We start from the raw sequence: 14,781 nt of genomic DNA, 5'->3' as shown, positions 1-14,781 counted from the left end.
TATTCTACAATCCTTGTCTTCTTGGTTCCATGTAATATTCTAATTTTCTGAGATTGTGGATTTGGGGTTTTCATGATCTGTACGCCATGATCATCACAATTATAACAAATTAAGGCTTATCTCGCTTTGCATGTAATGCGTCTGTCTCATATATCAGTTTCACCTTTTAATTTGCATTACTGAAATTAATGGACTTTTGCATGATATTCTAATTTTCCGAGTTTCACCTGTATATCGGGCAGTTAACTTGTATAATGTTATGCTGGTCTCTGACCGTAATAAAGGTTGATTGATTGATTGATATATCAGGCAGCAGCGATATAGGAAGATGCTGAAAGGCATCATCTCATACTATGCAGGAGGAGGCAATGGTAAACCCATCCTTTATTCTACCAAAGACAACCACAGGGCTCTGTGGGTGCCAGGAGTAGAAATCGACTTGATAGTACACTTTACCTTACAGTGACACCATGTGTTATGCATGAAGGCAAATTATGTAGGATCTATGGCTGCATTTCGGTTGGCTCAAGCACAGTGGCCCATTGCACCACTAATGCAATAATACAAAAGAGAGAGAGAGAAAGGGAGAAAGAAGGATCTGCCATGGCATGATAAAAACCTTCAGATCCACATAGTGCACTAATTGTGCACAAAACATTCACAGCATGACTATCACCACCATATCAAACCATTGAAAGGGGCTACAGTACAGCCTTTATTTGTGCATTTGTGCTTATGGTATTGATGACATAGCCTGCATATTGGTGCTTAATGTGAAATAAAACAAACTCGAGAACTTATTTCCCCAGGTTTCATTTGATATTGCAAATGCAGGCAAAACAGTACAGCAGCAGGGGTACATTATGAAGGAATGCTTTCCCTGGTGATGCATCTCTAAGACAAGCCTGATAAACAACTGATGGGGAAATGAGCTGAAAAGAGAACAGTGACTGAATCAGCAGTTCAGCTAAGTTTAGCCAGATGCACAAGGTTCTCTGCACCTAAGGAATTGCTTAACAATTGGCAAGAAGCAGAGCATGTAAGAACACAGGGCTGATTAATTCAGGAAAAGTAGCACCACAGTTTTAAAGGGCTCATCTATAACTGTTGTTCCTTATCCTGTTAAGCCCCCTAGGGATCACTCTTTTCAAAATGCAGTGTGAAGTTATTTAAGTGTAGCTGGTTTTCTAAAATAGCTATTCCCAAATTGCAGGGCCAGAGCACTCCAATGGATTGTGGCATCCTTGTGTGTGAAGGAATGTCAGGGGGAGAAGCAGAGGATATTGGTCAAAGAGAACCCTTGTAAAGCAGTGGCTCTCTTCTATTTAATGGGGGGAGAGCAACCACAACACAGCCTCTCCATTGGTATTCCTAGTGTCTCACTAAGGTTTATTATTAGTCTGTCAGGCTCTTTGGGACAGGGAATCACATTCTTATATGTTTTGCTACAAAAACAAGTTTGAGAACTTTTTTAGTGGTACAAATAAATAAAACAACAACAATGGTGGCTAACATGTTGTGCAGCCAACCGCCTGCATAAGGATCTATGGTGTGTGTGTGTGTGGGGGGTCTCTTCCAGACTTCAAAAGGAAGCTTTGATGCTGCTCTGAGGCAGTGATGGTAGAAGCTACATTTTCACAAGGGACAATGCATTCCCCTTTTGTATTCCCCATTTGGGACAATGTGGAAATGCGGCTTCTGCAGTCACTGTCTCAGGGCAGTATTGGAGCTTCCTTTGAAGCAGTGGATACTTATAGACAGGGGTGTAGCTATAATTGAATGGATGGGTTCAAAGAACCCGGGGCCCCCAACTCCTGAGGGCCCCCCAGCTCCACCCCTCCCTATTTTCTTCATTATCTCCCTCATTCCAAGGGGTCCCAGAGATAGGGGTGAACATGGGCCCCCTCTCCCTAGCTATGCCCCTGCTTACAGAGATGGAAGGCTGCACATCTTGTCAGTCATTCACAACAATATTAGTGATTAGAAAGCAAAGAGCATTATAGTGGGTGAAGTCTGAGGGTGGGACAACTGATGAATCCAGTCAATACATTTCAGCTTTGCTTCGCCCTGCAAAACAGGTTCTGAGCTTCCTAAAACAATGTGGCAAACTCCACTTTTTCCATGTCACTGTCTTAAGAATCTGTCACTATTTTTACAAGAACATCTTCTCAAGTTCCTCATCTGCATCGGCTTTGTTTAAAGCCAGCTGTGATTTCCACTGCTCATTAGACAGAGCACCCAGCCATTAAAAAAAAAAATGAAGCTAATTAGTCAGTCTTCTACCAACCCAGCCATCTAAACAAAAATGAAAACAAAAAGCCCCACTGCAATTTGTGCCAGTATCTACACTAGTCTGCGGTAGGACAATACAAAAAGATTAGTACAGGAAGATGATCTAGGAGGTGGCTCCAGAGCTGAGTGAACAAAGCATTGACATGTGAGAGGTAATGTTCTGGGATATGTTGAAACACCTGGGTGGAGGCAGCGTTACACATACAAGGCATTCCACATGCAAAGAAAGAGGCAAGATGAGAAAGGGGCTCCAGCAGGCTCGGAGACTGGAACGGGAGCTGAACCTAGGTCTGCTAGATCCCTGCGAGCCTCACAGTCTCGAAAAGTTAACACCATCCAGGCAGGAAAACTATATGGGCAGTCAGTTGATACTTTGATCTTAGCACACACCACAAGGATGTGTGCACACCATAAGAATCCCATGAGACACAGTTTTCCTGAAAAAACCTAGGTGTTGTGTATATAGCTCAGAGATTTGTGAATTTCTGCATACAAGGATTCCCCACAAAATCTAAACCTAAGCTGAAACTTGCAATAGAATCTGTACATGAAGAGCTTTCTTTCTATTTTTGCAGCGTTTACACTGTGACATTAGCATTCCTGATTAATTTTACCCTATTCTCCCTCCTCCCCTGAATTTGAAAGCAATACCACCTTCATCCACCAACAGAGACAACGGATAAATACAGGATCTCTTTAGGAGAATTAAAATGGAGGACCCTACAGTACCACAGTCTGAACTACTGTAATTGCTTTGATAACAGGAAAAGATTGTCTCTGGCCACAGCTGTTGAGAGGCAGAGCTAAGCAGGTGTTGGGAATTGGAGGGAAAGGAGACAACAGATGTTAGCTACAAAATCTGGAACACTTCTAACAGTCCACTTACAGTAGCCCAATTTCCATCACAGTACATTGTACAAATAATTAATCTGAGCCACCCAGGCCCAGGGGGAAAAAAAACCCCACCCTATCCATTTGCAAAGCACGTGTCCACAATAAGGAACAGTATAAAATAATCCTAATCAAACTAAGTACTTTTTCCTGATATAATGCTCCATTAGTTTTCCTTCATAAGACAATCCTCATAAAACTAAGTAATATTTCCTGCTATAATGCTCTATCAGTTTTCCTTTATGAGCCAGTTTTTCCTTTCCTTCTCTCTCTTGATATATACTGCCAATTTCAGCCACATGAAATTATTTGCAAAGTCTTGACAATACAGTACTGAGATGGGTGACATCTATATTCTCAGAGACCATTATGTTTTATAGACAGTAATCCAACGCCTGGATATTGGTGCACAAATTCACCCCAGCACAACTAGTAATTAGGTTCTATAATTAAGTTGGTGCAATCTGACAATAAAAGGTTACCAGTTAGGAAGCCAAATGTATTCAGGCACAGCATTACATAAAACCTGTAGGTTTACATTTGATATAGATACTATTTACAAAATTAAAAAGAAACATAACATTGAAGCATGGATTCAATTGCTTACAACTTGGCTCCCCGCCCCCACCTGGAACTGGGGGTACACATTTTGCCATAATCTGATTAAAATTTGGGGGAAAGGTAAAAAAGAGAGAGAGAAAGACCAGCAGATTTATTGTGGCATATTCATTCATTCATTTACTCACTCACTCACTACTGTGAACAAAAATATGACATAATACACCTGTTAATCTTTAACTGGTGTTGTTTTTGTTGGATTGTTAGATTAACATTTGGTGCAACCAATGAGGGTGAGACAAAAGTTCTTTAGAAGCTGTATCCAACTCATGATGAGCCACCAGTTGGTCATTACTGGACTAAACCAACTAGCCTTAAAGTGCAATCTTAAATATGCTAGCTGAAGAGTAACTGGCCTGGTTCACAAAATCATCAAAACCAGGGTCAGAGTCAGGCTATTCTGGTTTGCATGATTGTGTGAACTCATAAAAATCCCTCCAACCTAGGTTTCCCAAGCAGAGTAACCCAGCTTTCCCACCCAGCTCTTAACTGAGGTAGGAGAAGAGAGCTCCCCTACCTCGATTTTCTGGTTGTGTGAATCCACTCACCTCTTCTACCCAGCCACTGGGACCTAACAGACCCTCCCTCATCTGGAAACAATAGAAAGCTGTGGCTACAGGGGCTGTCATCCATAGACATGCCACTCTGCAAAACACACTCTATAATCCTGGAGCTGGAGCAGCATCAGCAGGGCTGGGTCTGCCTCCTGCTCTTTTGTGGCCAATCAACGGGCAGCCACTGACATCTTGAGGCTTTTCCATTCTACTGGCAGTGCAAAGCATGTTGCAAAAGCATGGAAGGCCTTGGAGGATTTTCAGCTTCTGATTTCAACAATGGATGCCACACCTGGCTTATTTGTTTCCTGGGTTTGTTGATAGAGGTTCAAGACAGGTCATATGCTGCTAATGGAGTAGGAGCTCTCCAACCCTCCAACCCACCTCCAAATGGTCATGTGCCTATTCCCTAGTAAAGATTATTAAGACTTCAGCCTTTATAAGCAAACAAATATTTATGTAAGTAAAAGATGAAGATTCTGCAAAATAGGGTCATTTGTTTGTGATGTCATGTTGATTCTGGTCTGATTCTTCAGGTCTTGGATCTGGCTCCAAGTTTCAAAGTCACCAACTTCTATTATTATTTACTATGGTTCACTGTCCCTATTATCTTTCCTGCTACTGCTGCTTGTCATCACTAGCTACCCTATCAGCTGCTATCTTGCTTGCTTTTTGTATGCATACTCCAAATGGAAACACATAGCAGGGGTAATTTATTTCACTGAGAATTATATATATATATAAGCAGCTAAAGGGAAACTTACCTTTTTGACCTCATATTTAATGGCCAGCTTGATTCTGCTCAGACTGGGTCGGTGGTTCTCAGGCCACGCTTGGACATTCACATCTCCATTCAAAATAGCCTCCACTTCTTCCGTGTCCCTGCAGAGATCCAGCACACCCACCACAAAGTCCTTACATTGCATAGATAACTTCCTATAATCATTCTGAGAGAACAGAGAGAAACAAATGTTGTTTTAACACTGCTATTTCAAATGATTGAGTTCTGCAGCTCCCTGGAATAGAAGATTTATTATATTTATGCAAAAGGGGTCAGAAAGCAACATTTTAATTTAGTCTGCACACACAGCTGACAAAGTGGTAAAACTGTTCCTGTAAGACTGTAGGTGAAGGAGTTTCTTCTTCCCCCCCCCAATTCACTATACATACAAAACAAGCATATTGAGCTAACTACTGAAGGGGCAATAAGGTGGCCAGCTATCCTCTTTTATCCTTGACAGTTGCCTATTTGCAGGGGCTGTACAGGATTTGTCCGATTGGCTGTTTTGTCTGGAATTTATCTGGGATGGGAAAGCATCATACCTGAATTAAGAAGAGGCACAGGGGGCACATTCCCCCAGGCCCCCCTATTACAAGCCCCCCCTCCTGGACCTCAGTGGCTTATGCATGCCTTATTTGTCATCTGCTGCTGCTGCTCTGAGATCTTTGGAGGAAGCTATATATCCACAGGTTGGAGGACGGCTGAGTTCAACCTCCTCACATGATCTATTCCCAGAGCTCCAGACCAGGAAGTGCTAACAACACATTAGGGGTGTGCAAAACATTTGGACAGAATGTTTCAGCTTGAAACAACCATTTTGAGTGTTTTGAGCTTGAAACAAGACACCCTCCAAATTGACAAAGGCAGGACTTGGGTGCCTTCCTTCTCTGAGTTGTGGTTTGTTTTGTTTGTGAGATAGAGTTGTGAAAAGAAATGGACAGTGGCAGCCACCCCACCCTCCGCATAATATTTCTTGGTGATTGCTATGATGAGCTCCATGTCTGGCCTTGAGACTAACTTGTCCTTCAGTCACTGCTCTGCTCTCTCTGTAATCTGCATTGCAAGGTGTACTCAGTCAAAATGTGGCTGAAGTTGCTCTAGTTGAGCTTATGGCTATGCTTGCTGCTAAGGGTGCTGCTGTGGCAGCTTTTGCAATGCTAGGAAGTCATAACAGAAGAAGTACCATTGGAAGGTCAGTGGGCTGTTCCAGGGGAAGGGTAGTCAGAAATTTAATAGCTGTCTCCCCTTCTGGCTGTCCTGCCAGCTCTTTGACCTCGGGGAGCACTGCCAACAACCCACATAGCTTTTCCCTGCTCCTCTGTAATGTCAGGTTGGTCCAAAATAAATCTGAACTCATCCATGATTTGATCATGGATGAAGGGGCCAACCTGGTATGTATTACTGAGACTCAGTTGGGGGAGGATAGTGGTCCAGTTTGGTCCCAGCTTCTCCCTCCAGGATATTCTGTAGAGGAGCAGGTGAGGGGACGTGGGCAGGGAGGTGGGGTGGCTGTGGTCTATAAGGATAACATCTCCCTTACCAGGGTCCCTGTCAGGGTATCGGACCATATTGAATGTGTGTACTCGAGTTTGGGGACCAGGGATAGATTGGGAATTCTGTTGGTGTACCGATCACCCCGCTGCCCAGCGGAATCCCTAGCTGAGCTCACGGACTTGGTCACGGAACTCGTGTTGGAGTCTCCCAGACTCTTGGTGATGGGGGACTTCAATGTTCATTTTGGGACCAATCGGTCTGGGGTAGCTCAGGGTTCATAGCTGCCATGACAACTATGGGCCTATCCCAAGAGGTCTCTGGACCGAAGCATATTGCAGATCACACGCTAGATTTTACTCTGATCAGGGTGGTGTTCTGTGGGTGGGTACTCCTGTGATTTCCCCAGTGTCATGGATGGACCACTATCTGGTTAAGGTTGGACTTACAACCACTTCCCACCTCCGAGGGGCCCATTAGAATGGTCCGCCCAAAGAGGTTATTGGATCCACTAAGATTCCAAGAAGCCTAGGAGGAATTTAATGTTGGCTTTGCTGGTGATCCTGTTGATGGCCTGGTTGAGAACTGGAACAACTTGCTCACCAGGGCAGTAGACACGATTGCTCCTAAGTGTCCCCTCTGATCCGCTTCAAATTTGGCCCCTTGGTATATGGAAGATCTACGGGGGCTGAAATGGCTAGGTAGGTGACTGGAGTGCCAGTGGAGGAATACTCGACTCGAATCTGACAGATTGCGACATGAGCACATCTAAAGATCTATGCTCAGGCAATACATGTGGCAAAGAGGCGGTTCTTTTCTGCCCTTATTGCCTCTGCTAGTTCACGTCCGGCCGAGTTGTTCAGGGTTTTGAGGGGATTAGTATCTGCCCCTCCTCCCTTGAACCAGAATTTGGAAGCAGCAGTTACCCGCTGTGATGTGATTAAAGAGTTTTTCGCAGATAAAAATCTCTCGGATTCGGGCCGACCTAGATGGAGACTCCACAATTAATTTGATGTCTGAGCTGGAGGTGCCCAACAACTCCTCTTATGTGATTTGACTGGATCGGTTTCAGTTTGTGACTCCTGAGGATGTGGACAAGCTGCTTGGAGAGGTGAGGCCTACCACTTGTTTTCTTGACCCTTGTCCAACATGGCTTGTTCGATCTAGCAGGGTGGTTGTTGTAGACAGCCCAGTGGAAATCATAAATGCTTCTCTGAGGGAGGGCAGGATGCCTCCTTGTCTTAAGGAGGCAATCATTAGACCTCTTCTAAAGAAGCTTGCATTAGATCCCTCAGAGTTGAGCAATTATAGGCCTGTTTCCAACCTTCCATGGCTGGGCAAGGTAATTGAGAGGGTGGTGGCCTCTCAGCTCCAGACGGTCTTGGAGAAAACTGATCATCTAGACCCATTTCAAACTGGTTTTTGGGTGGGCTATGGGGTGGAGACTGCTTTGGTCGGCCTGATGGATGATTTCCAATTGGCAATTGACAGAGGAAGTGTGACTCTGTTGGTCCTTTTGGATCTCTTGGCGGCATTCGTTGCTATCAACCATAGTATCCTTCTGGAACGTCTGAGGGGGTTGGAGGTGGGAGGCACTGTTCTACAGTGGTTCCGCTTCTACCTCTCGGATAGATTCCAGATGGTGTCAATTGGAGACTGTTGCTCTTCAAAATCTGAGCTTAAGTATGGTGTCCCTCAAGGCTCCGTACTTTCTCCAATGCTTTTTAACATCTACATGAAACCGCTGGGAGAGATCATCAGGGGATTTGGAGCTGGGTGTTACCAGTACGTTGATGACACCCAGATCTACTTCTCCATGCCAACTTCTTCAGGAGCTGGCATATCCTCCCTAAATGCCTGCCTGGAAGCAGTAATTGGCCGTTAGTTAGTTATAACTTACAAAGCCCTAAACGGCTTAGGCCCTGGGTACCTAAGAGAGCGTCTTCTTCGTTATGAGCCCCACCACCCATTGATGTCATCTGAGGAGGTCCATCTCCAGTTACCACCAACTCTTTTGGTGGCTACACAGAGACGGGCCTTCTCGGTCACTGCCCCGAGATTGTGGAATGCTCCCCCTGATGAGATATGATCCTCCCCATCTCTGGCAATTTTCAAAAAACACCTGAAAACCCATCTTTTCACCCAAGCTTTCTCAGCTTCTTAAATTTTGGGAGTTTTAATATCTGGTTTATTTTAAAATTAAAAACCCGATTTTGGGATTTTAATCACTGTAATTGTTTAATTGTTGTTTTAAAAAGTTTTTAAATTGTTAATTGTTATATAGTTTTTTAATTTGTTTTAGCTCTTTACGGTTTTAGTGGTTTGTTTTAATTGTAAACCTCCCTGAGCCATTTTGGAAGGGCGGTATACAAATTTTATTTATTTATTTATTTATTTATTTATTTATTGTTGAATTTCTATAACGCCTTTCATTAAAAACAACCCCAAGGTGGTTTACAAAGTTAAAAACATACAATTAAAATTACAATTAAAATAATAAGCTAGAAATATAAAACAAATCTAATTTAAAAACTATAAAATACAAGCATTAAAACTATAAATGAGTAAATCAAATCAAATCATTATTATTATTAATAATAATAACAACAACAATAACTAGTAACATAAGGAGGCATAACTGTAATAATAACAACAACAATGTAACAACAACAACAACAACAATGTAACAACAACAACAACAACAACAACTAGTAACATAAGGAGTCATAACTGTGTGGGGGAGTGTGCAAACTAGTTTGACCAATTCAAGCTTGAACTGGACCAGCCTTCCAAAAAGTGGGCCCGTCTGATGTTGAGCCAAACTGGGCCCCATAGCAACTTATGGTGGTGGTGGTGGGGGGGTTGTGGAAAGGTTAAAAATTTTTGGGTTGGGTGATAAGTAGCATCCTTCCTGCCCTGCCACTCATCTCCCTTTGGTCTCTCTAGTACAGGCCTGCTCAACTTAGCCCCCCCCCGCTGTTTTTGGACTACAACTCCCATAATCCCTGGCCACAGTGGCTGGTAGCCAGGGATTATGGGAATTGTAGGCCTACATCTGCAGGAGGGCCAAAGTTAAGCAACCCTGCTCTAGTAAATACGCATCGGGAGCAAGAGGAGAAAGAGTGGGATAGAAATCAGTCGAACAAACAAACAAAGAAATATGATATCAAATGCCCTCATATTATTCATGTCATTACTGGAGAGTTTAGACTGTGATATATGGTTGATTCAAAAGCCAATAAACAGTGACATGGTGGACAATCATTAAGCTATGATGTACACAAAAGATACCATATGAATCACATTCAGTGGTAAGAACTCTTTATAGGAAGATAAAGGAATGTGACAACAAAGGTCAGACTAGTAGGCTTTAAATGATCAGAGTAGCATGATGATGTGCTGTGGATATTGAAACATGGATGAACAGTTTTAGTTATTCAGCCTAACATATTCCTCTGACATAGAGCTACTGAACAGAATTACAAGTCTCCGCTCCCCTAAATGAGAGTCTCCGTTCCCTTACACAGGAGTCTCCACTCCATTACCATCTAGGGCTGGTTTGGGCCCAATTCATGCACACAAATGGCCAGTGTGCATGCACAGAGGTCAAAGAAATGGCCTCCACCTATGCGCAGAGGCCCAAAATGGGCAAAAGAAGGACCAAACTGGGCCAGAATCAGGCCAAACCATCCCTGGACACTGGGGGGGGGGGGGGGGGCGGAGGGGGTTGGGGAAGCCACTGTCAGTGCACTTAGGAAGTAATTTTTCTACTTTTAAAAACACGTTTAGAAGCCTTCCCTGCTCCCACTATCCCTTTACCAGTAAAGGGGAATCCTCACCAGATATCCCTTTGCTGATAGGGCTCCAAACCGGGCCCAAACTGGCCCGGTCAGTTCAGTCTTGAACCAGACCAGTCCCAGTTCAGTTCAAAGCCAAGCCACTTGAACCAAACCAGTTCGAATGTGAACTAGCTTGAATTAAAGCCAGTTTGCACATCCCTTGAAGCCACCTAGAACCAGTCTTGCTGGCCCTAGCTGGCCTAGCAGCCATCCATCTGTACAGTGGCCATTCAGTGATGGTAGTCTCTTCCTACATATGCATCCTGCTTGTGAGCTACTGCTGCCCAAAGTGACATAAAGCCCCAAAGTAGAGCTTGAGTAAACACAATGACATTCAAGCAAGATTAAAGCTAATATTGCATAATGGCAAACCCGTGATAGATGGTCCCAGACCAGCCAATACAAATGGTAGTCAAAATATAAGCTTTCACAGCCTCAAGAGATCTTTTCAAATGAGCTTTGATGAGTTAATTAAATTCACTGGCTCACATAATTAAGCAATCAACCAAAACCTAAGACAGCTAAACCTGTCTGTTGATGAAGTGATGAGCTGTTTTACTTTTCCAGATTCTTGGAAAATTTTTGCAGATTCCACGGAAGTCTTCACAAGTTTCTGAAACAGTTAACAGATATTACTCTTTTTAGAAGCTACTTTTCCCAGTAAGTCCACTAAGTCTCTCCTTGTTCTGAAATTGGACACCTGTTGAGCACTAAGTGCAATTAGAAGTTATATAACTTATGTATACTTGATGAGTGTAATTAACACAATTTTCATAATTAGAGAGAAGATGGTGGCAACTAAAGTAACAAGGGGGCACTGCCTTTTAGTTACTGTACAATTCAGAATATACTATTGAATTTAGCCCTAATCAGACATTATTGTTGTGTGTACGTACTGGTGTCTTTACAATGAACATGCTTTTGTGTGAATGATTGTATATGTATTCATTTTATAAGTGAATGTGGGGGCAGCATTGCCCTGACCATGAAGAAGCATGGCTCATGGTTTTTATGCCTTGGGAGCATCCAAGGCCATGTAAGCTTCTTCCCTTCCTAGGCACTATACACAGGTTTGTTTGTTTATTTGTTTGTTTGTTTATCAGATTTGTACACCTCCCCAAACTTTCATCTCTGGGTGGTTAACAGTAACATAAAAACAAGTTTAAAACATACACAAAAACTTAAAACAATTCAGATGATTTAAAATCAAACATAAATTAAAACTTAAAATTTTAAAAAGCTGAAAAAGCTTGGATGAAGAGATGGGTTTTCAAATGCTTTTTTAAAATGGTCAGAGATGGGGAGGATCGTATTTCAATAGGAATCACATTCCACAATCTTGGGGCAGCAACCGTGTAGGCCTGCCCCCGTGTGGCCACCAGCAAATAGCATTTGAAAGTGCATACATGCAACAAAACCAACCATAACACCTTGATATGCATATTGGTGAAAGTAAACATGTTCTGCATCACAAGAAATTGACCACACAACACATCTGAACCAGAAGTTGTATGTATAGCTGGTGTGGCCTGTGAACAACTCTGAAAGGATGAGGATAACATGGTAACATGGGGAGAGCCACCTTGGCACAATGAGTAAGACGAAGGCAACTAAGGCCCCATGCACCCATAATGGGAAACTGGAGTTAAAAGGAGGAGCACTGCCACCAACCACAACCCATTCTGGGCCACCCTGGTGCCCTCCCCCCCGCCACGTGGAGCTATAAGGCTGTTGAAATCTCCATTATTCCCTATGGGAAAAAGCTTAAAGATGCATCAACTTCAAAACATTCTTTAAAAACCACCCATTTGCCCAATTTCTTTGAAATGTGGGTGGTAGTTTCCACCCATTGGACATGCGGGGGCTTACATGGGATCAGTAATGCCCAGTCATGCAACTAGTGGTGCACAACTGCCTTGTTCCTATCTTGTTATTTATACCCGGTTAGAAAGTTATGACACCTCTGGCACTATCATAGGTCAATATTTCCCCCCATTTTAACAAGTGTAAAGTTCACATGTTGAACCACTGCGTTCCACCATATTGTTTGATACATTTTTCACTGCAGTTTTCCCAGTACTTTCTGCTTTATGATATTGACGAAAGCTAGTAGATCTCAAAAAGATTTTGATTTAGAATCACAGCTTAGTACGCTCTTTAATTAGTATAGCATGCTTCACATTTACAGACTCCACATTCCAGGTTTTGACAATAGCTATGATTTCTCAAAAGATTTTTGATGTCAAATCCTAATATGTTTCTTAATCACTACATAGCCACTCAACTTTTTAGGTTTTTCCATTGTAATACAATACATACCTCTTCAGATATGCAATTGTAAAACATGCCAGTATTTTCCTTTTCTTTTTTGGTAAAATGGGGCCATCCCCAGTGGGGGCTGGTGATTTGCTGCACCCTATTTGGGGAAAGCATGAGACATTGGGTTTCATAGGCTGAGCTTTGGGAGAGGTGGGTTTTGGATGGCCCTTGGAGAGGCACTCACATCCAGACTCAGTCCTTTGGGCTTTTGGAATGGGCTTTCCAGGCAAGAGCATTTCAGGCTTAAACCTGGGCCTTGCCTGAGCAGGGAGTGGGCCAGCAGCAACAGAGGCTTCAGCACAGTGTGACATGACAGCTGGCAGCATTCCTGGATGTGAGCCTGGCTGCTCATGCCGTATTTAACAGTGGAACTTAGCCTCAACTTTTCTGGCACAGGCCTGGCAGCAGCCTTATCAGGAGCAGCAGCAGCAGCAGAGTAGTTTCAGGTTGATCACTGTTACTGGCAACAGGCCTTGGGAAAATCTTCCCCATGACCCTCTCTCCTTATTTTGACATTGAAAATAATGGGACATAAGTTAGTCATGACTAACTTGTCTGATTAATGACATTGGTGTTTAATCATGACAAACTTTGTCTGGATACTGCCATATAGATAGATAGATAGATAGATAGATAGAGTGGGCAATTTGAGAGGGGTGGGTACTCCTGATTTTCAGTTGTAAAAATTTTCAGTAATGTCAGAAGGCCACTGTGCCAGGCTGACATAATAGGTAATCTTGCTGATCTCTGTTAAATGTTAGGCTGGTGCAGTGTTAGCCTGACATAACTGAAAATTTCTGGTTTCTTACGAGAGGAAATTGGGAGTGCATGCACCTTGCATATTTATTTTATTTATTCAGTTTCTATACCGCCCTTCAAAAAATGGCTCAGGGTGGTTTACATAGAGAAATAATAAATAAATAAGATGGATCCCTGTCCCCAAAGGGCTCACAATCTAAAAAGAAACATAAGATAGACACCAGCGACAGTCACTGGAGCGACTGTGCTGGGGGTGGATAGGGCCAGTTATATTTCCCCTTTCCTGTTCCTCCAGCAATGCACAGGTCATGAGCAGGTGCCCAGTGTCAGACAGCTGAAGAAAAATGTGTGCACATTCTAGAATTATTTACTACAGAAAGCATCTGCAGAGAAGAAATAACCAGAACCTTGTTTTCTTAAAACATTTACAATATCAATATTACAAAACTCAGGCATAATAAAAGGTTTTCGGATCAGTTATTTCCTGCTCCTTTCTGGCCCTGTTTTGCCCGTGCATATAAAAATGTTTAATTTTTCTGTTTTGAACAAAGCTACTGGCACTTGCCATTCATAGCAATTTAGCTGAGTACCTTGTAATTATCTGCTGATTGTGTTCTAAATGAACTCTGTAGTGCTGTTACATCTATTCAAAGTCACACACATTTTCTTCATCCAGAAAAAACTGAAGGAACAGCCTACTTAATATTTTTGTATAAGGAGTGCAATAAGAACAGCCAAGTTATCTTAGTTAATTAATAAGAGAATAAGAGTTTAAAAATGAACTAAGTTATTGGATTGAAAGGCTGCCATGGAAAGAACCATGGAGATAGAATCTTTCTTCTTGATGACCACTTTCTTCTGAAATATGTAAAAATATAGATGTGGGAGTTTGAGCAGTGGTACAATTTAATATGAAAAAATGTTAAATATGAAAAGTCACATCAGTCACAGACACTTTGTTTTGAGTTAAGCAGTACCTTTCCGTGTCTGGAAATAAATATGTGATAAATTGGTGGCAGTTGTTTTAAGTAAGGTGCCAGTGTGATATTCCATTCTTTTCTGGTGCCATCCACAATAATCTGTTATAGAGTGGTAGCCATTTTAGCATCTTGTACCAGAAACAACAGAGTTCTATGGCACAAAATCATAAGAGATATGATACAAAATCAACAAAAAGTGGCAATAGGCCTGTCCTATTTATGCAGGCCCAAATGTAGATAAGATAAGACTAGCTGAA

At 42.5% G+C, this 14,781-nt stretch overlaps 1 protein-coding gene across 5 annotated transcripts in view; it reads right to left on the bottom strand.

The window, feature by feature from the left end:
* Positions 1-14,781, bottom strand: part of TRPC7 (transient receptor potential cation channel subfamily C member 7) — a 227,258-nt gene that overhangs the window by 130,067 nt on the left and 82,410 nt on the right. For all 5 annotated transcript variants that reach the window (XM_053288511.1, XM_053288510.1, XM_053288513.1 and 2 more), the window contains one exon: positions 5,120-5,302. In XM_053288511.1, the coding sequence (XP_053144486.1) occupies positions 5,120-5,302 (183 nt within the window). The remainder of the gene's footprint in view (positions 1-5,119; positions 5,303-14,781) is intronic.

Source organism: Hemicordylus capensis, chromosome 2, assembly GCF_027244095.1.
Source record: "Hemicordylus capensis ecotype Gifberg chromosome 2, rHemCap1.1.pri, whole genome shotgun sequence".
Classification (NCBI taxonomy): domain Eukaryota; kingdom Metazoa; phylum Chordata; class Lepidosauria; order Squamata; family Cordylidae; genus Hemicordylus; species Hemicordylus capensis.
The sequence above is the reverse complement of the archived record's forward strand: the minus strand, read 5'-3'. Positions and strand labels throughout refer to the sequence as shown.